The sequence below is a fragment of the Sabethes cyaneus genome, chromosome 3 (genome assembly GCF_943734655.1).
Source record: "Sabethes cyaneus chromosome 3, idSabCyanKW18_F2, whole genome shotgun sequence".
NCBI lineage: Eukaryota > Metazoa > Arthropoda > Insecta > Diptera > Culicidae > Sabethes > Sabethes cyaneus.
This window is the reverse complement of record NC_071355.1, coordinates 45,168,859-45,194,612: the sequence shown is the minus strand read 5'-3', so window position 1 is coordinate 45,194,612 and position 25,754 is coordinate 45,168,859. Positions and strand designations below refer to the sequence as shown.

The 25,754-nt window shown below is 41.2% G+C and overlaps 1 protein-coding gene across 9 annotated transcripts in view; it reads left to right on the top strand.

Annotated features, from left to right (window-relative positions):
• LOC128744127 (putative transcription factor capicua) overlaps nucleotides 1-25,754 on the top strand; it is a 118,561-nt gene that overhangs the window by 75,446 nt on the left and 17,361 nt on the right. For 6 of the 9 annotated variants that reach the window (XM_053840921.1, XM_053840922.1, XM_053840923.1 and 3 more), the window contains exons 9-12: nucleotides 11,001-12,979; nucleotides 16,266-16,641; nucleotides 16,712-17,089; nucleotides 18,182-18,405. In XM_053840921.1, the coding sequence (XP_053696896.1) occupies nucleotides 11,001-12,979; nucleotides 16,266-16,641; nucleotides 16,712-17,089; nucleotides 18,182-18,405 (2,957 nt within the window). The remainder of the gene's footprint in view (nucleotides 1-11,000; nucleotides 12,980-16,265; nucleotides 16,642-16,711; nucleotides 17,090-18,181; nucleotides 18,406-25,754) is intronic. The other 3 variants (XM_053840929.1, XM_053840928.1, XM_053840927.1) reach the window with 1 other exon arrangement.

Genomic DNA, 25,754 nt, shown 5'->3' with positions numbered 1-25,754 from the left:
TATGGTTTTTTGGAGTTCAAAGATTTTTTCTATTGATACTTCCCAAAAAATAAACTAAGTTTTAGTGGATGATTTCGTTGTATAAAGAAACAAAACTTTGTCGGGCTCAATGATTTTTTTGTTTTTGAACAAGTTCAAAAATATAAATAGCAAATAGTAAAATTAAACACGAACACGGCGATTGATGTTCGCAGATTGTTAGGCAGAGAGTGGTTGGTTTAACTTTCTTTCTATGGCAAAACATTTTTGACGCCTCAAATAACACTATCTTTCCGATCCACTGAGGTGTGATACGAGTTTGCCCTCGAACAAATCCCAAGGAAGCCGGTTAAGAAGAAGCTCTCAAGAGACAATAGAGCAAAATTGACCAAACGAGGTAGTTTAGTGCAGTTCTTACACATTTTCGCTCATTCATATTCTACCTAGATGAAAAGGTACTGTGTGAATTCACGTTTCAATTTGGCGCCCCACCCATTCACTAATTATTGTTAGCACAGCAGCGGCAGGTAAATCTAGATTTTGCAAGTACCTCAATGATGTTGCCCGACTGCAGCCTAGTTGAGTTAAGTTACTGCCAGATTTTCGCCGGGTATTTTAACTCTCATTGTGTTTGATTTTTGGTAAAACCTACTAGCAATGCTGATTGTGAGATAGATTTACACACAATATTTCGAACCCTCGAAAGATGTTACAATTTATTTAATCTGTGAGTAAAAATTTTCAAAAGGTTTACGTTAAGAATGTATACTGTAAAATTACAGTGACTTTTTTCAAACCGAGCCTGAAAAACGCAGCGAAAATAATTTGAGTTTCGTAACCCTATGTCTGGAAAGCAAAAAAGAATGTTGGTTTGAGAAGTTGCAAGGGCCGTAACGTAGAGTAAGGAAGCTTGCTTCGTTATAGACGATGAAACGTACTACAGAGCCGTTTTCTGACAAATCCCTGGACAAGAATTTGTTGTTCGATGGGCAGTATATCAGGGAAGACTAAAAAATTGAAAAGGGGGTCGAAGTTCTCGAAAATATGTGCTCTCAGAAACGTGTTTGGCTTCGTCTAGATGGGCTGTAACCCAAATATTGTTAGCGGAGAGGTGCATATTGTGCTACACACTTAAAAACAACAATGTATTCAGATTACCAAAATTCTCTTTGAAACGGAAGTTATGGCCAAATGCCCAAAGGAGCCCCAACCACGACCACATTCCCCTACTGCGAAAATACAATATGTAAGGGGAATGTCACTGGTTGTGAAACTGGTTTTTTTTTTGGTCATAGCTTTTGAACATCATCATATTTTTTTCGCCTAAAACAAAAAAGTTATAGCATAATCCATAAAGAAGAAACAAAAATGAAGAAATATAGCAGGAAAATAAAATTTTACGATCATTTATTTACGGGATACACCTTAAATACAAAGTCATATATCAGCTTAATCGTCAAAATCTGAATTGCAATAATGCACGTAAAACCAGGAAGTTCAAAATCTCAACTATGCAGAATCCGCTCTCTTATACCTGAAAAATGTTTTATACATGTTTATGATCGTTGAAGTATTAAAAAACTGATTTTCTGGCAGTTTCGGAACCAAAAAACTTTGCTGTTTCACAACCTGGGCGGGCTCCGTTATGCAAAAATAATACAATATTTTTTGAGTCAATATTTGACTCAAAATACTTCTGTGTCATGAAATAGATGTCCAAAACTAATGTCGAATTTGTTTATTCAATCCGGATTGGAACTGAATGAACTTTTTGTGTTCATTTGCTCCTATCTGACAAATAAAATTCATCCAGTTTCAACCCGGATTGAATAAACAAATTCGACATAAGGTTATATGCATCCTATCCTATCCTTTTTGGTACACACCTAAAATTTATCCCAAAACAAACAAACAAAATTTTTCCATTCGACCATTCGAGATCAGCTGATCCGAAGCACCTTTTTCCCGCGCATGGATATCCACAAAGCCAGCTAGAGATCACCTGACCAACGTACAATGAACCAAATTGACCACGTTCTCATAGAGGGCCGGTTTTTCTCTAACATCTCGAACATACGCTCCCGACGGAGTGCGGATATTGATTCTGATCATTACCTAGTAGCAGTACATGTGCGCTCAAAGCTGTCCGCCGTATACCGGACATGTCAAAGCCGCCCTCCTCGGTTGAACATCAGACAGCTAGATAACCCGCAAGCTGCCGAGAACTACGCGCGAATACTGAATGAGGCACTACCATCTTCCGAGGAGTTGTGTGCTTCAAACCTCGAAAACGGTTGGGGCATAATACGCTCCGCCATAGGACCGCCTACCGGCAGAGCTTTATAAACATGTCGGAGAAACGCTAGCAAAGGCTCTACACTGGGTTATTTCAAGGATTTGGGAGGAGGAAAAGCTACCGGAGGAATGGATGGAAGGAGTGCTTTGTCCCATCTACAGACAGGGTGATCGGCTAGACTGCTGCAGCTATCGCGGTATTACGCTGATAAACGCCACCTACAAGGTACTCCCCCAGATCCTGTTACGCCGGTTGTCACCGATAGCACAAGGTTTTGTAGGGAATTATCAGGCGGGTTTCATGGGGGCTCGCGCAACTACGGACCAAACTTTTACTATCCGACAGATCTTGCAGAAATATCGGGAGTACAACGTTCCCACGCCTCACATCTTCATGGATTTCAAAGCAGCATACGATACAGTCGATCGAGATAAACTATGGCAGATAATGCACGAACACGGTTTTCCGGACAAACTGACGCGACTGATCAGAGCTACATTGGATCGAGTGATGTGTTTCGTACGCATCTCTGGGACACTCTCGAGTCCCTTCGAGACGCGGCGAGGGTTGAGACAAGGTGACGGTTTATCCTGCATGCTGTTCAACATCGCTCTTGAGGGGGTGATCCGACGAGCGGGCATCGAAACGAGAGGTACGATTTTTATCAGGAGTAGCCAACTTCTAGGCTTTGCAGATGGCTTCGATATCATAGCCAGGAACTTTGCGACGGCGGAGGCAATCTACGCCAGACTGAAAGCGGAGTCTAGGAGAATTGGGCTAAAATAAATGCGTCGAAGATCAAATACCTGAAAGGAAGAGGCTCAAAGGAAACAAACGCGCGTCTCCCACGTACGGTAACCGTGGACGGCGACGAACTAGAAGTGGTAGAGGAGCTCGTGTATTTGGGATCGCTGGTGACCGCGGACAACAACACTAGTAAGGAGATCCAGTGGCGCATCCAAGCGGGAAATCGGGCCTACTTTGTCCTTCGCAAAACGCTACGATCAGCAAGCATACGCCGCCGCTCGAAGCTAACAATATACAAAACCCTTATTAAATCGGTAGTTCTTTATGGACTTGAAGCCGTGACGCTGCTCACGGAGAACATACGCGCGCTTGCCGTGTTCGAGCGGAAAGTGCTAGCGGAGTACAAACTGAAAGCGGAGAGCCGGCGAAACACTTATGCGCTGATTAAATATTTCAGCAACCATTATTATTCAGTCATAGCTGAATATGCATCGAATAAAATTTATGTAAACAATTCTACAATAGTTATTCAGCCGAAATTGGAGAACTTGTACAACCTATTTCGTTTGTGGCAGAAAAAAACACTTCTTGAGCAATTATATCGTCCTTTATATAACCTCTGTGCGCCTTGTTTCCAGCTTTGCGCAAATTGGTTATTTAAAAACGCGCAAAAGCCTGTATTAAGCTCCATTGCAGCTTCGAAAGCAGCTATTAGCAAACCCGAAGCTTGATAAAATCACTAAATGTACACGTTTAAGAGCTGAAAAAAGGCTTTTATTTCTAAAACTAAACCATGGTTCAGCCACAGGTAGAATAAATTCAGCTATAAAAGCGTTTGATCAGCCTGAAATTGTTACTTGGGTAGCTGCTTTCGAAGCTGGAATGGAGCTTAATAGAGGCTTTTGCGTGTTTCGAAATTAATTTGCGCAATGCTGTCAATTCTATTTTTAGAACGAGAAATAGTTTTGCAATGCTTTTCCAGTCGCTTATTCAACGTCTCATCAACCTTTCACGCTATGTCTGAAGGGTGCGATTATGCAACTTTGATGTACATAAAATTTTCTTTTACAGCGTATTAGTATAGGTCTTCACGATTCAGAAAATGCTAATTTTAAAAAAATCCATCGGGAAAAAATTGAAAAAAGTTAATTTGAATATTTTAGCTGTAATCAACCGGATACAGGTAACGCACTTAGTAATTCCATCATCAAAAGTGCTCCGATTTTGTTCAAACTTTGTGAATTGGTTCTTTTTATGGAAATTTCAGACCCGAATTTTTAATGTGGCGCTTAGGGCGCTCCCTCTTAGTTTGGGGTGGTCCAAAAAATCAGCATCCCAGTCATGACACCTTCCTTTGAATACTGAACTTTTAAATGCCACTATTGACACGAGATCTTTAAATATTTAAATTTTTGTGCTTGATTGAATGAAAAAGGTTAAATATAGAGAATTTCATTTTAAATAACTCGAAATAGTGGACCCCTCGTTCGTCAAGTGGCCAGGCAGTATTAAAAAGAGTTGATTTTTGGTGAACTTCAACATTTTTATCGTGTGATATTCCCTAAATTTGCTATATAAATAAATAACAAATGAAACGGTTTTGTAAAAAGAAATTCAAATTATGTGAAACATTTTTAGTGGTCCTCTTCGATTTGTCGCCATATTAGATTAGTTCAAGAAATTGACTTGTTTTTGGCACATCAATCGATTTTATCAAAGATCTAAGACGGCCGCTAACATTATTTCCACTTAATTTGAAAACACTATCTTTCTTCTTTACGAAACTATGCTGTTTGTTAATTATTTCATAGCAAATTTAGGTAATATTATATGACAAAGATGGATTGGCTACAAATCAACTTTTAGAAAATTGGTGAGCGAGGGATCCACAGTGTCAAGTTGTTAAAAATGTAATTCTTAGCATTTAGTTATTTTCAATTAACCAAGCATAAAAACTTCAATATTGAAAGACCCCTTGTTTTAACCCCTAATTGATACTCATTCTATATTTCATTGTCTAATTTCGGTATGTTCCGCTTGATATAATGTCAAAAGGCTCCAAATTCTCGTTATTTAGATGAATTTGAGCAAATTCAATCGTTTGAATAGAAACATGGGAGAAGAAATTTGAGTTTTGCGCAGTAAAAATCTAATACCCCGATCGGGTACAGGCGTATCCACAAACTGTATCTCCAAAATAAACAAAAAGATAAACGTGTCTAGATTTTTGATAAATTTTGTACAAAATTTTAAGCTTTCAAAATATATAAAAGCTGGGAGCTTATTTGTTGTCATTGCATGGAAACATGTTCAATGTTTATGGTAATTATGTCATGGTTTGGGTTTGAAACCAATATTATATTATTCATAAAAGGTAATATGGGTTACATTGCAACGTTTATTAAATGCTCATTGATGTAACTTTCGACTGCTATCAATATTGTTGTAATCGTTTGAGCGATTCAAAAGTTAAATATTTAAAAGAAAGTGTCATGACACAGATGATGATTTTTTGGACCACTCTAAGTGGTCGACACGCCCTATCCCAAGAGTGTGTACCCTAAGCGGCAAATAAAAACTACAGGTCTCAACTTATCAGAAAAAGAACAGCAAATTCACAAAGTTTGAACCAAATCGGAGTACTTTTGATCATAGAATTACCAAGTTCGTGAAGGTGTACGCATGTGGTAATTCCATGATCAAAAGTACTCTGTATGATCCCGGTTGAATACAGCTAAAATATTCAAATTAACTTTTTTCAATTTTTTCCCGATGGATTATTTTAAAATTAGTATTTTCTGAATCGTGAAGACCTGTACTAATACGTTGTGAAAGAAAATTTTATGTACATCAAAGTTGCATAATCGCACCCTTCAGACATAGCGTGCCTTTATGCAGCCAAAAAATAATCAATTTTTAAATTTCAAAAATGGAACGCGTCAAATTTATTTTGCTTTGGCGTCATAAGCTATATTTCAAATTTCGAATAACTTGAATTCGTATATGCAAGCTAATTAAAAATGCAAGTTGTCATCCTTCGGGAATTGAACCGCCATCTTCTGAAATTAAAAACTTTCCAATTAAATTCTGCTATTTATATTTATTCGTGACAGATACGCATTTCGCCTTCGACATGCAGGCTTCGTCAGTGTCTGTTTTCGAAAAATCTTGTACACTGGATCGCTTTAAACCGACCCGTAAACAGCAAAAGCAATTGCTGTTTACGAGTTGGTTTAAGGCGATCCAAGATGCATAAAGTAAGCACTCAAATGGTGTTTGGCCAAGCGATTTTTAAGCTACTTTAAGTTTTTCAAAACCCGCTTTCCTCCAAAGCTGATAAACAAGCTTAACAGCGAATTTTTCTGATAAACCATCCGCCTTTAAACAGCCCTAAACATAGAACCGTTTTACGGTTGCTTAAAGGTGTTAAAGTGGCTTTATAAATCAGTAGACGCTTTCATTAGGCTCACAGCTTTCAAACTCCCTTAAAGCAGCTTAAGGGTGTTAAAGTGGCTTTACAAACTAATACCACAGACAAACAGACGAGACACTCGCGATAATTCCATCGTCCAATCAAAAACCACTCATTTTTCAAAAAAGCATGTTTCGCAACATTGCCACACCGCGGCGTGCACGTGTTGCTTTGAGTTTTCAGTATAAAACCATTCAAATGTACAAAACCCTACAGCATAAAACCCTGAAAATGCAAGCTACTCCGCAACATGCATAACAGAGGGTGCTAGTGTGCAAGCAAAATGTGCAGGACGATGGTTTTTAAAGGATTTTCTTCTAAGTGTCATGTCAGTTCGTCAGTGCTAATACCAAGCTTTCGTGCGGTTCACAGCACACATACTGTCAGATCATAGAGTTTCGCAATTCGACTGGCAGCAAAAATATGTCAGTTATCGACATTATCGACTGCTTCAAGTGTAAAGATATTTTCACTGTCTGTTCTGCAGATGCAGATGGGGCGGATCATACGATGAGTGCTTATGGATCAGAAGATAGCGGTTCAATTCCCAAAAGATGACGATATGCAATTTTAATTAGCTTGCCTATACGAATTCAAGTTATTCGAAATTTAAAACATAGCATACGACGCCATAGCAAAATAAATATGACGCGTTCTATTCTTTTTAAATTTAAAAATAGATCTTTTTTTGGCTGAATAAAGGTTGGTAAGACGTTGATTAAGCGACTGAAAAAGCATTGTAAAACTATTTCTTGTTCTAAAAATAGAATTGACAGCATTGCGCAAATTGGTTATTTTAAAAACACGCAAAAGTCTACATTAAGCTCAATTGCAGCTTTGAAAGCAGCTACCCAAGTAACAATTTCAGGCTGATCAAATGTTTTATAGCTGAATTTATTCAACCTGTGGCTGAACTATGGTTTAGCATTAGAAATAAAAGCCTTTTTTCAGTTCCTAAACATCTAAGTCAACCTTCGGGCTTGCTAATAGCTGCTTTGAAGCTGTACTGTAGCTTAATAGAGGCTTTTGCGCGTTTTTAAAAAACCAATTTGCGCAAAGCTGAAAACAAGGCGCACAAAGGCGATATAACTGCCTAACAAGTGTTTTTCCGCCTCGAATAAAATAGGTCGTATAAGTTCTCCAATTTCGGCTGAATAAGTATTGTATAGTTGTTTACATAAAGTTTATTCGATGCATATTTAGCTATGGCTGAATAATTATGGCTGCTAAAATGTTTATTCAGCGCACAAATGTTTCTTGGGTTTGTACATTTCAAAAGCAGTTTTTTTTTTGTTTGAAGCAAACATTCTGTTTATGAAAATATATTCGTTGTATTCAGATTGGCAAAAAGAATGCAGAATATATATATTTTTAAATGAAACCCCTGTTTTGGGCCCAAACACTGCTTCCGAAATTGGGCTTTTCGACGAAAAGTTAATGGCTGCTAATTTCCCATTAACCGGCTTATTTTCGGCCAAAAGCTAAACTGTTTTACGTTTCGATGCTGAAAGTCTGCGCGAAATACTTCATCTTTTAAGACGAGTTTCTCAGATTTTTCCAAGGGACTTATTAAAATTGGTGATGTGCTGTGCTGTAAAAATTGCGATTCTGAATATAGATTATGAGGACATAAACTATTGTCGGTAAATGCTACATTAGTATTAAGGTTCAAACACGAATTGCTGATTTCTGAAATTTCAAGAGCAGTTTTTATGCTCAAAACCAAAAATATGTTCACAAAAATTTTTAATTGTGTTCTTTGCGTCTATCAGAACACAATGATGAACATCTGTAATCTATAGTCTCTGTATAGAGATGTTAAACTTACAGAGACTATAGATTACAGATGCGCCGAGACACTCAAAAACCGCTAAATTTTGAACGAAAGCGGAGAGTTCCCTTTATTTGTGATGGCACTCTCCGTTTTGTTTCAAAATTTAGCGGATTTTGAATGTGTCGGCGCCTCTGTAATCTATAGCAGTGATGGCCAAACTGCGGCCCGCGGGCCGCATATGGCCCTTCGAGATGTTTCGTGCGGCCCGCGGACTGATTTGAAAGATGATAGGCTTATGAGAAAAATTTTTGATGACATTGGAGACCCTCAGTTTAGTCGTAATACCTTAATACCTCGTGTATGTTGTGAATTTGAATACTTTTCGGTTTAAATCTTGTGGTGATTCCTAGAAAATGGTTTTTGTTGTCGCATATTTTACATTTTGTTATGCACAGGAATGGCCAGAGATTATTGCGGCCCGCGGCACTCATGGGCGATCTGATTTGGCCCGCACCGTGCCTATGCCTGGGCACCACTGAACTATAGTCTCTGTAGTTAAACTCACTCAAAACGCACAAGGGGAGTTACCGTTATTAGTAATGGCACTCTCCGTTTTGATTTACAGATGGAGTGCGTTTTGAGCGTCTTAAAATCTATATTGTCTAGCGTATCTGCACTAATATCACAGCCAAATTACAACAATAAATTATTAAAAAACTCATAAAGATTCGTGATGGGTTCCCTTTACAGAGTCTAAAGACAGAGCCACCAAGCAATCTAAAAGCACTTTTTAAGTTCCTTGGCGACTCAGATAGTTTATAGATTTGTAGCCCTCAAGAAAAACGCTATAAGTACATATCTGTTTCCTGCTAAAGCACAAGCGTAATATGTGTTTAATTTTACAATGTAAATTGTGGTTATAGTATGACACAGATGGCCTTCATCACTCGGAGTTTCTTCTAATATTTGTTAGTTATTCTAAATTATTTCCGCCCACACTCGCGCGGCTCGTACGCCCGACAAAAAAGGATCCGATCTGTGTAGTGAGCGCTTAGATAATCCTAAAGTGTTGATATTTTATCAGTGTAACAGTGACCTAAAGGGTTGAGGAAAACCGCACTTATCACGATCCGATAAGGACCTTCATATACATATACATATACATATACATATACATATACATGAAAAGCACAGAATTTCACTGAAACATATTACTACTAATACACAGCACTGTTCACTTCAGCTTAGCAGTTTCGGTTATTGTTTGCTTCAGTATCAGTAACCGTCAAAACAATGTACCTGCTCACACATCTAGGAAAAACCAATTCATCCGTTCATTAAACAAATAATTCCGTACGCACACACATGCGAAACGAAGTATACAACACGCGCGTAGGTACATGAACCCGAAATACTTGCAGCGCGCACTACCTATACCGTTTACTGAGCTTCGACGTCGAGTCGAGAGTACCGTTATTCACAAACAGAATTTCGTTGAGATTTAATGGAAATTATCGGAAGAAAGATTCGGCTTCCGTGGTAGAAGAAAAACTTTCCAAATTTTCATTATCGTAAATCGTACTACTTGAGTGAAACTTATACTCTAGTTATTAGCACTTCTTAGGTTCCTACTAGCAACGCTAGAAATGAAGTGATTTAGAATTATCCCAGTGAATCCACCATTGTTGAAACATATTTGAAATTAATAGTAAAGCATATTTTTTTCATCATGAATTACTTGAATATGAATTTTAGCGATTTTCAAACGGGAGCTGAACTGTACGTCAAATGTTTGAGTAAGTATATTGTGGAATTTTTTTATGTAAAATCAAGTGAAAGTGAAACAATTCGTGGTAAATTTTTTGTATTCATGCATTTTTTGTGGCTGCTAAAGTACCAACAGAGATAGCAATATACCGCTATTGAAACCGTAAATTGATTGTACGCTCGGTGCAGGATTACCGATGTATGCGCGCGCAGTTGTATAAGTAACTTCATGCGCGAATCAATAGAAAAATCTGCTTTTTGTGTGTAATGAATAAAGTTCGAAAATCGGTAGTGAATACAGCGCAGTGATTACACAATTTGCAGACATTACATTCAACAATCGATGCTGATCTACAGCCCGAAAAATGTCCTCTAACGAGTGGGCTGCTACCGTAAATCATAATTTCAATATGTTATTGCTGGCAGGTCAGCAGAATTTATCTACTTTGACGAGTTTCATAACGGGAAAAAATTAAACAATGAACGGCTTTGAGAAAAATTGTTCACTTTCAATTACCACGTATCAAAGTGCTGTTGATAAATGTTTTGTTAAGTAATGAGTAATTTAGAGGATGTAATTTGAAATATCGCCTTCCTAATAGAGTTTCGTAAGTCTTCACTTATGTAAGACTTAACAAACTTGTAACTCAAATGAATATTTATGTTAAAAAAATGTAACAATTGTGATATATAAGCATGAAACGCAAAATTGTTCAAGACATTATATTTCCATCTGTTTTATAGTTGCAAAAACCAATTAACTTTTGCAATTTAACCACAGTAATATGATCTACGTGGCAGTTATCCCAATTTTATATTATATTGAATTTCAGCTATCATTGTGAAAAAATTAGGTATCAAACTAAGATTACTTGAAATATTTTTTTAATAATTTTTGATTATCTAAAAAAAAACTCAAAGCAAATCCTTGACTAACGCTTTTCTACCGTCCGCTTTCGTTGCAGTGTCGCTGAGCAGTTCCCGATCCGCAACACCGTGCAATTCCTTCTCGTCACCGACGGGTCACGCATCGTCGCCACTGGCCAGCACAACTCAGTCACCGGTTACGATCGGCAATCGTCAAAATGTGTTCATGCCTATCGGCAGTCCGGCTCCGTCCTCCTCCGATCATCACAGTAAGTTCAAAACTAACACTCCGAGTCCGATAATGTACGGTGGAGGAGGAGCAGGAGGCGGCGGCGGACTAGGAAATGCCGGAGGGCCATCGGGCGGTCATGGATTGAACGCCACCGGTTTACTCGGCGTCTCCGGCGGTGGAGTGCTCAGTCAACAGCAACCGCCTCTGATACGACCGGAACTGTTGCGGCCCGCTCAGCCTCCGCCTCAACAACAGCCGATCGTTTCTCTTCCTCCGACTGGCCACGCTACCAGCGTGATCCGGATATCGCCGGCGTCGTCCCACGGTTCCCAACATCCGGGACTGTACTCTTCCTTTCCAACCCAACAGCAGGTAATAGTAGACCCGGCTCAAAGCGGACCCCATCCGCAGCAGCAGCAGCAACAACAACAGGCACAGCATTTATCACGACTACAGGCTACGGCTGGTGGTCAACTCATTCAGCCCCAGCAAACGATCCAGATCCAGCAGACGATCGTCCAACAGCAGCCCCATCCGGCTGCCATCCCACAGCAACAGCTACAACAACCAGTGACCGTGCCAAAAAACGGCATTAGCACGGGTTCCATCTTTCAATGGCATACATTACTTCCGATAATCCAAGCTCCGGCCTCGAAAACGTTCGTCCACCACCATCAGCCGCAGTCGGGCTATTCCCCGGCCCAGCAGCCAACGGCCACGATGATTGCATCGCCGACGGTCAAGATCTGTACTCCACCCCCGTCGGAGCCGGCCGACGATGATTGCGACGACGACCAGGGAGATGATGATGTTTTTGAAGCAGAGCCCGTGAAAACTACCTACAACAATACCAGCAGTAATAGTCAATTGGCCGGGAGAGACAACTTTCAAAGCAATATGGGTGCCGGGAACGGTAGCCACCTGCATCGCGAAATGGACACGAATCCCTGTGCGTCGGGTCCGTTCCCGAATCAGAATATGATTGGTGGTCCGCCACCAGGAGGCAATGGAGCAAACAGCAAAGCGGAAAATGATTCGCTAGTCAAACGACGCACACAGTCCTGCAGTGCCGCCCTGCAGGCAGCAAACAATAGTGCTGGAGGACCCCAAGCGACGGCTAAAGAACCGCAGAGTCCACTCAACAAAAAAGATGCCAAAATCCGTCGTCCGATGAACGCTTTCATGATCTTTTCGAAACGTCATCGAGCTCTGGTACACCAGAAGCATCCCAATCAGGACAATCGAACCGTCAGCAAGATTCTCGGCGAATGGTGGTACGCCCTCAAACCGGAAGAGAAAACTAAATATCACGAGCTAGCCAGCGAAGTGAAAGAAGCTCACTTCAAGGCACATCCCGAGTGGAAGTGGTGCTCGAAGGATCGTCGCAAATCGTCCTCATCGGCCAAGGATGGTCGTGGCCGCATGGATTCCTTCGATGGAAACGATTCGTTTGACGAAAAAAGTCCAACCACTCCATCGGAAGCCGGTCCGATCAATCAGAATGACATCATTCCGACAACGATAGCGCCGTACAATGTTACTCCCGCTGAGGATGCCAACGAGAACGCTAACCGCAGCAGTGGTGCTGCAGTAGCAGCAGCGGTGGACAATGGTGCCGGGGAAAAAATGGACCAAGGTGACGACGGAACGATGTCCGACGACGACCAGCAGATGGTGATCGCGGAAGATTCGGCCGGGCTGCAGCCCATTGCCGAAACAGTCGAAATTGATCTCAAGTGTGCCGAAAAGGTGACCGATTCGGACGTGGACGACGGAAATTGCGGTAGCAACATGAACGCCACGACGACGGCCGGCGACGAAAGTGACTACCACAAAAGACAAAAGGTAAGTACCGAAGCAGACTGATTATACTCTACTGGATCAAGTAAAAATCATGCAAAGTATTTATTGCTTACAAATATCTAGTGATGTGAAACTGTTAAGTTCTCATGCAAAGTTTAATCAGAATATTGCGACTGTCAATGTTTCCCGTAAACAGATAAAAAATAAGTAAAGCTCTAGCATTTAAGTTGGTTAGGGTAAATTACATTAAAGGGTTAACTGTCTTCTGTTTCCGCTGAACGGAAATGCAGCAGCGATAAGAGATTGAACGCATATTCAATATGCGTCGAATACCAATCTTGAAAGGTTTAACTCAACGCCAGAATTCAATGCAATCATGACGTTTTCTGATCACCATGAAGATTTCGATGCTGTCAGCATAAAAAGTTCGATAATCAAATGTCAATTCGTTTAAAAACAATGAAAAGTGCTGCAGTCCTAGGTTACTCCTCTGTGGTACATCAGAAATATTGCAAAAGCAGTGGTCCTCTTATCCAGTCAGAACGATATAATTCCGACCCAGTCACAGCAATAAAAAGTAAAACCTTGGTTGCTAACGTTTCGCTTTCAGCGCGTGAACCTTCTGATTTTTATTCTACAGATTTCGCAGCCAACTGTTAGAGTACATAGCAATTGCAGGGATAGTGCTATTTCCCAGCCAAAATTTCTAATAAGCCAGTCGTCGTATGTTTGAATCTCGGCTGGGAGAGGCTGTTAGAGTCAACGGGATCGTAGCAACTGGCCCTGCAATTGTCCTGCTCTTTAACAGCTGACTGTGATTTTTGTCGTATAAAAACAGAAGGTCAAGTTTCGATAATGGAATGTAGCACCTAGGCTTTGCTTTTTTTCTTTTTACGTACAATGTTGCAAATCGAGCAAGAAGCAAATGATACATGCTCTTACGCGAGCGAGAATGAGAATCATAGCATCCAACGCTTACGCCACTGACGCAAGCGTACGATAAACAAACGCCAGTTCGGTGGTAGCCTGTGGGTTTTTGAAGAGAATAGACTTCATACGCCTGCACCACTCTCGCCTTGCCCTTTTTGCTATACCAAGAATATGCCCGTAAAAAACTACCGGTCACATATACGTTTTGTACATGAGTAAACAGGGGTGCAGTTTACCGTAGATTGATCAGTTTCAGGTTGCAGCTATTATCCGATTTCACCAGCGTTCCGAGGTAAACAAAACGAGGTCCCTCCTACTTGATCTCTGCCGTAATCCGTATATCGTTTCACGGTCGATAGTATAGTATACGCAGCCTTGAAATTAATGAGTAGTTTGTGCATAGAAACTTAGGATTTCTGGAGTCATTCGCAATTAGGGCGCAACTAGCAAAATGTAAACAAGTCGTTTTGTAAACAGGCGATAGTAAAAAGCGACACTATACGTTGTTTTCAAAACACAGACAGGCGAAATTAAATAAAAAATCAAAACAAGTCGAAACAGTGCTGGGCGAATCTTATTGTCAAAATGCTTTGAGCCTCATTTCAAGGGACTCAACTAGAATGCTTAGATTTTAAGCATGAATGCACAGATTTAATGCAGTATTGTTGGAAAACTATAAGATAGCTTTATTCTACATCCATTTATATCTTTAAATTCGATTTTCTCACTTTCATTTAAACTGCGACTTGAAAATGTACTTATCATTATCACAGTGATATTTCTAATTATTTACATTTTGCTGGTGGAATTAAAAAACAGAAAATCAAATTCAGAAAGCGATAATATAGCACCACAGCCTGCAGTGTGCGTAAAAGTCGTCCTGAACTCGTGCGCAAGACAATTCGCTCGCGAGGTCAACAAATCGGAAACAACTATCGCGCTATTCACTTCACGAAGAATAAGCATGGGGCCCAGGCAAATAAGTCTACAGCGTTGTTCATAGCTAGACAGTTGAAACGGGTTATTCCACGAAAATCGACAGTTTCTGCAGGCCTTGTCGATGATGAACGCAATGGGCTGTTTAAAAGTGAGCTTGGAGTCGAGCAGTATACGCAGATCCTAAATCGGCATTTTGACAGTCCGTAGACAAAGGTAAATGGGCTTAACTTACTAGAAAAAGTGATGACTCCACCCTTGCCGGGATTGCCACCACACCGTTTCGATAATTCCTCCTGAAGGACAGCGATGTCGGACAGATTCCCAAGTCCCAACTTATGAATACAACTTAAGTTCGTCTGCAAACAAGAGTCGCGAACCTTTAATTTAAGCAGGAAGTTGGCGTCATTGCAGCAGGTAAGAAAGATTGAAGGACCAAAAAGACTACCTTGTGGGATTCCTGTCTGATGATCCTTGTTGAAAGGCCAATATTTGTTCCCTTGGATTTTCTTCTCCACTTGAATTTTGCCGCCGTATTGATGAAAAGTGGAGCTCTGCTGACCTCAGCAAGCTGCTTTGGTGGAGTACCAACGTGTCTATCTTTATCGGGTGCAGTGCAATTTTACAAATGCAGCTAACCAAATTTAAGCATGAAAAACTAATTTTTAAGGAACTTCAAAAAGAAAATGCTCCATAACTCTGCACCTGATGGAGACACAAATTCAATTTCTCCAACAAAGTTGTTTACCTTTACATTTTCTACAACTTTGCCAAAGAAAGCATATCGCTATCTTCTAACACAAAAAAGTAAGCCATGACTAACTTTTGATTCTTTCCTATGACGGGGGGACGTTCCTATGAACAACTGTTTAAAAGACGCTATATTACTAAAATTAAACAAAAATACGTTAGGAACAAGGTCCACTTTTAATCCTTTTTGGGCACAGTGCAGTGCAGTGCATTGGCCTCGTACCTCGAGGCCAACTGGGAGCCTAAGATTAAATTAGTTGAAGGCCAACTGGAATGAATGGAATAGTTTATACCGAAAAATATCGTTTTACTTTTACACTTATCGTGTCACTTTTCGCATAGCAGTCTTATTTCCTATGGAGTTTCCTATATAAATGGTACTGTTATGCGAGTAGCGCCAATAAATAGGTACACAGATGATAGTCTTTAACAATGTAAGGAAGGTAGAGGCCGCGCCAGTGGAATTGAATCATCATTGTTATTCGTTTATTAGCTGAGTTGTTCCTCGACATTTGGCTTTGCTTAAGACCGGAGTTGCCCCATTTTAAACAAATTGTACCTCTCCTAACCTACTGTCGCATATAATAATCAGATTCAATCCGATGAAAAACATGATTTTACGCATTAAGATGTAAAATCGCAATTGACAAGTGTCTACAGTTTGGAAATATGCTATTTTCTACCGAGGACTTATGTTGATTTGTACTTTCAGGTTTCAGACTCGATGGTAGCAGCCTCGCATTCGAGCGACGGCAGCCAAACTGTTCCGACGGATTACTCGAAAACGGCGACCGCACCGATAATGGCCAGTTGTAATAATAATAACAACAGTAGTAGTAGTAGTAGCTCGGCTCCAACGACCCCGTCGGATCCGCTAACATGCAAACCAAAACCGATAAAAGTAGCATTGCTGCCGCCACCGGTTTCCCACCAGTCCAGTATGGTGGGTGCCGGCAGCACAGTGCACTGTGAATCTCCAGCCGGTGGTCCTGGTGGTATACTGCATCATGGTTATCATCATCAGCCAATCAGCTACTCATACGGTAGTCCCAAAAATCCGGTCGGTGTGTCGCCGTTTCAACCTACTGGTAAGATCCTCTATGAAAGTTTCTGGAAAAATCGTATTTAGTAATTGGTAAATTTTGTTTTCCTTTAAAGGTGGAGCTTTCAAAACCATGCCTCAAAGTCCGAAGACAATTGGGAAGCAGCAGGACCAGTACCAGACGGTCACAACGCCGACCACCATCAAAACTGAGCCTACAGACGTCATGTGCAATAACAATAACATGAACAAAGCCGCGAACGGTGAAATTTTCAACTTTTCAACCGCCTCGATAAAAGAGCTTCAGCAACAGCAGCAGCAGCAACTCGTTTCGGCAGACAATAAATGTAAATCGATCAGTTTGAATCCCATTTGCTATACCATCAGTTCAAATGTCAGTGGTAACCCTACTAACAACAATACTACCATTGCGAGTACTAGCAGTGCTAACGCTAACCATACCGGTAACACTATACTGATGAGCATGAAACAAGGTAAACTACTAATGGATGTTATCACTACCACCAATACCACTAATCGTAACAATAATAATAACAATATTAATAATAATATCAATGATATCGCTCACCATCCTCCAATAACTACTCATCTAGATGTTAACCATCATTCAGATCATGAGCTTTCATCATCCAAAACACTCTGCATCCAAACTAACAATGTCGATAACGATAATGCTACTACTACTACTACTACTACTACATGTGCTACTACTACTACTACTTCTACTACTACCACTGCTAAGTTTCCCGCTAGTACTACTACCAGTGTTGTTCATGTTGTAAATAACGATAGCAATAACAGTATCAATAGTACCAGTAATGCCATTGTTCATCATGCAAACACCACCACAACCACCACAATCAACAGTAAGCCATTGAATGTTGTGAATGTCGTAACTGTAACAGCAGCTAGCATAGCCAACAATGGGCTGATCAGCACTAGTACCAACAGCACCGCTGCTAGCGCTGCCGGTAACATGGTTATCTTCAGTCCAGGCAGTGCAATTCTGCGGTCAACCAGTGGCGGTCAGCAAGTACAGTCCCAACAACAACAGATGCAGCAGCCCAAACCGCTAATAGGAAAAATCAAGCTGGACAAGGAGAACGGTTCCTCCAGCGTCGTATACGAAACGATTCTTATCGAACGACGAGAACCCCGTTCGGCACTGATTGCCGCTCCCACTACAAGCACTGGTGGAACACCCACGGGAATTATCGTGCTGACTCCGGCTTCTCTTAATGAACTGCTTCAGTCCAGCACAGCGCGTCTCGACAATGGTGACGCCAAAGATCAGGCGCAGCCTGCCATCGCTAAAAAGCTTCTACTAACCACTAGCAATGGAACGGTTTCCGGAATTACATCCACTGCCTCCTCGACCCCTTTAATCAATAATATTTGTACCAACTTCCTAACCACATCAGCAACTTCTACTACCACCACTACTACTACTACTACCACTACTAATCCCAATACTAACACTAACAGCAAATCCAACAACAACAACAACAACAACCTCAACCATATCAAGCAATCAATTATAATGATTAATCCAACAAATTCAACAGTTGTGCCATCACCGTCGGCATTAGGCCTACAGCATCACCTTCAACAGCAGCAGCAGCAGCATCAACAGCATCATCATCACCAGCAACAGCAACAGCAGTTTGGTTCTGTTTCCGGCGGCGAGAATGGTGCACCTGCGACTGCTATTCTAACACCGAATCAGGTGTTAGCGGCCGCTGCCGGACGGCAAAAGTTTATGCTAGCGGTCAATGCGAACAACTCACAGGTAAGCAGCAACAAAACCAATTTAACTATTCTGCCGCTGAAAGCATATCGGTCCCATGTTACAAAGCACGAAAATGAGAAAATCGCACTCAAAGTTAAAGAACTGATTTTTCTAAAATTATTTAGTTTTGATATTCCTATTTGTTCCTCTTTGAGAAAATGTTGAAAAACTTTCGTCAATTTTGTATACAACATAAAAACATTTTATATAACATGTTATACTCAGTGAGACAAATATGCGACCATTTCAAAAATGTAACATGGAACAGTTATGCTTCCACCGGCAGTATTCAGGCTAGCGGTTCTTGGTTTCGTCTTTTGGGGGCAGAGAATGGAAGTATTTTTCATTTTCATTGCTTTGCCTAAGAAAGCATTGAACGATGCTTGATGTGCAGTGCACTGAACTAGGCCTATTATCAGTGATCAAAACTACTACTCTCATCCACAACGAAAAACCAACTGACCGACTACTTCTGAACAAAAATAGTTGTCTTCCATCGTAGACATGACGAAAAATATGCCTAACCGTAGTTTGACTCTTAAGTCGTTGATGGACAAAACTTGTACAATTTAGCCAGCTAGTATGCATTGTAAGGTTTTTGCTCGTACTTTCGTACAAATATGATCTGCAACACTTTCCACTCGCACACGGGAAGGACGCGTAGGTCCTCTGTGAACAGCGTCACAGCTTCAAGTCCAAAAAGAACTACCGGTCTGATAAGGGTTTTGTACACTGTCAGCTTCGTACGGCGGCTTATGCGTCTTGATCGTAGCGTTTTGCAAAGCAGGCTCGATTTCCTACGAAACCATATGCTATCGGTGACAGCCGGCGTAACCGGATCTAGGAGAGTACCTTGTAGGCGGCGTTTACCTGCGTTATGTCGCGGTAGTTGCAGCAGTTGAGCCGATCACCCTTCTTGTTTTCCTCTCCTTCGAAATCTTGATAATTAACCAGTCTAGAGTCCATCTTTTCTCGACCATGTTTATAAAGCTCTGTCGATAGACACTTCTTACCAGCGTCTTAAGCAACCCGATTTCTCGTTTGATTTGGAAGTGAGGTTTGGAGGTGGTGCTAAGGTGTAAGGACATTACTATCTTCCATATGCACTCCTAGGTTAACTTACATTTCGCCTCCTTGTGCAACTTCACCATTGAGGTGTTCTTCGAAGAACTGCTTCCAACTGTCGAACACCTCGCGCTCGTTTGTGATTAGATTTCCTCCCTCGTTCCTGCATGGCGTGTAGCCTATACGAGCATGGTTCACCTTCTCGTAAAGCTTACGCGTATCATTAGCTCGAAACAGTTCTAATTCTTCATGATTTCCGTGCTCCTTTTGGTACTTTTTACTCTTTTGGATCGTGTTCAACTAGTTCCAAGCTCGTCGGTATTTGGCCAAGTTCTGCCTAGTGTCAATGGCAATCCACCACTTCTTGGCATTCTCCATCAAAGTAATCATTTTGTATTCTCCGGGGGTGTTCGCCTAGTGCCGTGGTAGTCTGGCGTCTTCGAAAGTCTAAAGCACTTAACTCCTCGGAAGAAGGCTGTGCCTCATTCAGCATTCGCACGTAGTCCCCCCTTTTCACGTCAAACAATCGCAAAATGATGTCATCGGGTCATCGGGGAAACTATCAACATCGAGTATTCTACGGTGAAATGTATAAAGCTTGTGCCAAAAGGAAAGCAATTCAACGACCTGTCATTCGTATCCTTCAAAGTGTCAGTGTCGGCTGATCTGGAAGCTTCCGTAGGAGATTGTTTTTACTGGCCGTAAGGGGTAGTAGTCCGTCCTTTTCAACCAACAAACGACAGCTCTGCGGTCATCATTCGCCCCCAGATGTAACATTAGCAACTGTGAGTAACCCTGCATCAATCAGTTTACTTTCTACTCAAGTGTCTTCTCCTTCACACGTCTTGGTCAATCAAGGTTTAGACATTTGTATTGTATCGAGTACGAAGGTCAACGATTGTTTCGATACCGATTTCAAATTATTCATTTCTAAAAAATCCCGCAATTTTGCAAAGTTTGGCTTTCATAATGCTCGCAGTCTATTAAGTATCATAGATAATTACCGTGCGTTTTTCGAAGACACACAAATATCAGTTCTTGGAGTAGTTGGTAAACTTGGCTTAAACCAAAAAACGAGCGTTCAAGTAGAACTAAGAGTTGTGGAGGAGGAGTTGCATTCTATCTAAATAAATCAGTGAAACACTCTATTATTGCAAAATCTCAAACAGGTAGTGAGGTAGACTATCCTTTCATTAAACTGAATAGTCTCAAAACTGTTTGTGGAATAATATACAAGCCAGCTGACATTCCTATTTCCAGTTTGAATGACATCTTCGAAACAATTTCTGAAATATCTTCATGCGAGTCCAACATGTTGATCCTGGGGGATTTCAATGTGAATTTGCTAAAACCTACCGATCCATCCACGAGAGGCCTTCTTCTCCTCTGTTGGGTACTCTTACCACTGCGTCCATTATTTTGAACTATTGTGGTATGCCCCGTTTTATTATATTACTATACGCTTCAAGCTTACCTATCACTTATTGAGGAAGTGACAGGCTGGTAGCTGGAGCGAGACATGTGCCAATCAGGGATGACTAGGTTTATGAACCTAGTATCCTGATCGGCGACAGCAACCAGATCTCCCTTTTTTCAGATACTGCAGTCTGCGTACTATTTGTGCTCCACGATTGCAGAGCAAGTGTTCCGAGGTTAAATATCATCTTGTACAAAACTGAGATTTCGAAGATGATATTTACTCGAACAATCTCCTGTCGCAAGACCGGTAAGCTTACTGAGAACTCTCTTATTGATACTCGGCAACTTTTGAGTAACCCAGGGATGGATACCCAACGTTATATATTTTTAGATTGTTTGAGCGATTGTACAGCCATCCTACTGGCCATCACTGTTCGGCTCTCCTTTTGTTTCAGCCCACCCTCCAGCACACAGTGAGATCAGGCAGAGTGAATCTCGACCCGTGAGTAGAGAGTTGGAGCCACATCTTCGTTTGTCGACTCACAAGGAGTCGGCGTGTTGAGGATAGACGAGGATCAGGACTGAACCTCAGCTAGAGCATCGTTCAAGTTCTGTTCCTCCCCTACTCTCCTCTCCACCTCATTCGTTTCTTTGTTTTTCGGCAGAGAGAGCTTACACGGTAAGAAATCATGCACTGGATCAGTGACCGGCTTGATGCAGCAAAGGGAAATTGCTGTGGAGGGCGCCCTGGTACTCCACAGGCTCCGTTGCGGCGAGAGAATTTATAGAACCCCATCCAACCATTCATCCCTCGGCACGGGTCGCGTTACACCTTGGATTAGGGGTTTATCCATTCAAGTTTTTACATAATAGCCATGGATAACAGCTATTACAACCATCTCCTTTAGGGGCTTTGGTTCCTGGGAGTCAAGAGAACTGTCCTGCAGGCGGAGAGTTTACACTTCAGCCTTGGCATGAGTGCCCCTTCTCTGTCCCCATACGACCGTAGTCTCCACCGGTTGTCCGATTTCCACTAAGGGACGTATCCCGGATGGTACCACGAGGAGGTCGAGATAGGAGTTGCTGAATAAGAGGCTGTGGAACCTCATGGTGGTTCTGGAGCGCATTATTCAACCATTTACCATCCACGAGAGGCCTTATAAATCAGCTTGATACGGTGCTTTTAAAATCGTACCATCTCTACCCACGTGTCACCGTCCCAACTACTCGGAATCTTGGATTGATTTACTGGCAGGAAACTGTACCTTCAATATAAAAAAATTATATCAGTTTTCTTTTGGGGGCGTTAGTGACCACGACCTAATATGCTTTGACTACAGGGTATAAAACGAGTATTTAAATCCCGAATACTGCTGGACTCGTGAATATGGCAGAATAAACTACCGATTGTTTCTTGAAGACCTAGCCAATGCCAAACCAATGTCAAAAACTTGGGCATACTCATGGACAGTTACATGAAGTGGGATGCCCAAGTATCAGCCGCATGTAAAAAGCTTTACGGGTCTATGCAATCTTCAGTTGCACTGCGCCATTTCACTCCTCAAGCGATTCGGTTACAATTAGCTCGGGCTCTCGGGAAAATGTCCTGTACGCAAACGTCTCAAACGAAAACTTTGAAAGACTCAAATTGGCATTCAATTCTGTTACTCGTTACGTCCACAATGCTCGCCGATTCGACCATATTTCAAGGTTCCAGAATTCTCTGGTTGGGTGCACATTCAAGAACTATTTGGACTTTCGAATGTGCTCTCAAACATACAAAATACTATTTGATGGGCCAGCTTACCTGTCTGACTTTTATTCGTTTTCTCTATCGCCTAGAACAAATAATCTTATTTTAACCAGTTGCACAACTGAGGTCGGCAAAAAAGCTTTCCGCCAGCGTACTGTTTGTCTATGGAACCGTCTACCGAGTGTATGTAAATATGCCAGGAATTATCAAATTTAAAAAAAAACCTGTTAATTATTAATATTTTTTTGAAACGATGATTCTATAATTGATGAAGGGACGGTAAGGGAAAGTAATGAAGAACGATTTTTTCGGAAATGAAGGGGAAGGGTGGAAAGGAAGGGGGGGGGGTAATAGGTAGCTATGGTTAACAAGTTGTCGTTGTGACTCCTATCTTTTGTCCAATGCTGGAAGGTGCATGGGTCGAACCAAGCTGTAATCAGAGATTATAACCGGATTTGAACCCACAACACCTGCCAGGGCGTGTCGCTTACCCGTGTACCTTTGAACCACAGAGGCGCTGGACAAAAGAAGTCTGCACAACCCCCCTTATTAACCATAGCGCGACATAGGTTGGTCTATTTTTAGACACACAAACTTTCCTTACCGTCCCTTCATCAATTGTAGAATCATCGTTTCAAAAAAATATTAATATATGCCTGACCGCATGTCAAGGTCATGACTAAAGTCACGAGTTTGGTCAATTGTTAATTATTCTTTGTCACATTAAACTGATCTGCAGGGGTTGTTCATCACATTGTACATAAGCTTTGAGAACCAGTAGGCGGTTATTTGTGTTACAGTGATTTATATTGGTAAATAAATAAATAAATGATTCCTCTGCTTTGCTTTCTCGGGAGATTGCAGAGATATCTAGCTCTGCCTGATGTACGGCCAAGGAGAACGGCTTTGACGTGTTTGGTATAAGTTTGACAGTTTAGAGCGCACATATACTGCTACTAGGTCAGAATCAATATCCGCATCCCGTAGGAATCGTATGTTCGCGATGTCAGAGAAGAATCAGTATTCTATAAGAAAGTGGTCAATCTGGTTCGTGGTACGTTGGTCAGATGATCTCCAAGTGGCTTTATAGATATCTTTGCGTGGGAACAAGGTTTATACATTGTTGGACGTTGTTCTTCGTGTTGGCTTGCAAGCTATGGAGTCTATACATTTCTTTCCAACCGACCTGACTCATGGTTCACGATTCGTTTATTCGCTAAGTTGACAGTTCGTGTTACCAAACATCTGTTACCTTCAGGAACGTTCGAAGAACCGTGGTTATTTTTCTATTACATTATATTATACCTACTTTTAAAACGAAAAATTCGTTTCGCGTAAATCAAAACGGTGTAAATTCCGAAATTCGTGTAAAAACCGCCTCTTGTTTAGTGTCATACTTCCTTACTTTAATTTACTTTATTGGCGACGGTTCGTAAACGATCCTCGCGTCGCCGAATGAATTATGGTCCTCCAGTAATGTAGATCCTGGGCTGCTGTTCTGTAATCCTCTCGAACACCAGCTGACCGTGCGCCGTACTCGACAGCGCACATGCATCGAATGCAGAGTCTGCTCCGAAGTCTACGGTCTTTTTCTGGTTCTCTGCTAAAAGTAGTTTTGGCGACTCTTTCGTCCCAGTCCACCGCAGCCTGCCAAATTATTCTACCTTCAATATGTTTGAATACTTGATTCAGCTCATGGTTCATGCGTCTGCGGTACACTCCATTTTTCATTTGAAACATCAAACATCCCAAGCACTCATCGGTCATTCCTTTAGCGTTTCTGATTCATGTCCGTACAGGGCCACCGGATGCATTAGTGTTCTGTAGGGCGCCAGTTTTGTGCGAATTTGCAAACTACGGGACTTCAGCTGGTTACGTAATCCGTAGAAAGTACGATTCGCGGCTGCAATTCGTCGTTTCATTTCGCAGCTTACATCGTTTTCACATGTCACGAGCGTACCAAGGTATATGAATTCCTCAACTCTTCATATCGTTCCTCATCCAGCTCCATCTCGTTCCCAGCCAGCAACCATGTACTTCGTTTTGGTCCCACATTTGCTCGTCGTACTGCACCTTCCGAGGCACTGTTGAAAAGCAGATTAGAGAGTGCATACCCTTGCTTCAGTTCATCCAACGTCACGAAATCGGCCGACGGCTCACTCGCTATTTTGGCGCATAACGTTGACCCATGCAGCGTCGCACGACTTAGCGTAATTAGTTTCGTCGGAAAAACCATGTTCTAGCATTATTATCTGCTACAGCTCATCTCGTTTGATTAAATCGTACGCCGCCTTGAAGTCCACAAACAGTTGATGAGTCTTCCGGTATCTGATGTTCTTCCGGAACTTTTCTAGTAACTGACGCAGGGTAAACATCTGATCCGTCGTGGAGCAACCCTCACGAAAACCGACTTGGTACTCGCCGACGAAGGACTCTACGCTAACGGTCTCAGTCTACTGAACTGGAAACGGAGAAGCACCTGATAGGCAGAATTGAGCAATTGATTGAATATGGGGGGCGAAGATTAAATTAATTCTGAACATTTTAAATGCCTAATTCCAATAATAAAACGTAACCGATTAATGATAAAAACCATAAATTCTTGTGGAGAAAAAGTTGATTGACCATTAATTAGTAACATAAATTTGAAAAAATCCAAACTAAGCTAGCTAAACTCTCAAAATTAATTGGAAATTGGGTTCTAGGGGGGCGAAATATAATACATTTACCTTACCAAAGTTTTTTCCGTTCACAAAAAAACTTTAAACTTTAGTCTAATATTTTTCCTGAAAGGCATATTGAAATGCTTCTCATTTGGCACTAAAATCGGTTCAGTAATTCAAGTCAATTCAAGAAAGTTTGCAAAAGGACGATTTTTGGACTCGGAAGCATCAAATAAAAAATACAGGTCTAAAATTGTCTGAAAAAGGAATAAATAAACAAGATCTGAAAAAAATCGGTGCACTAATGTTTAAAACACTCAAGCATTTATTCGAAACATTCGCACGACAAACATACCAAGAAATGTCCCATGAAATCTCTTAATTTTGCACCCGCCTTTTTTTTAGTAAATTTTCCTCCAAATTTTTTAACTTTTTTAACTGACAGACAA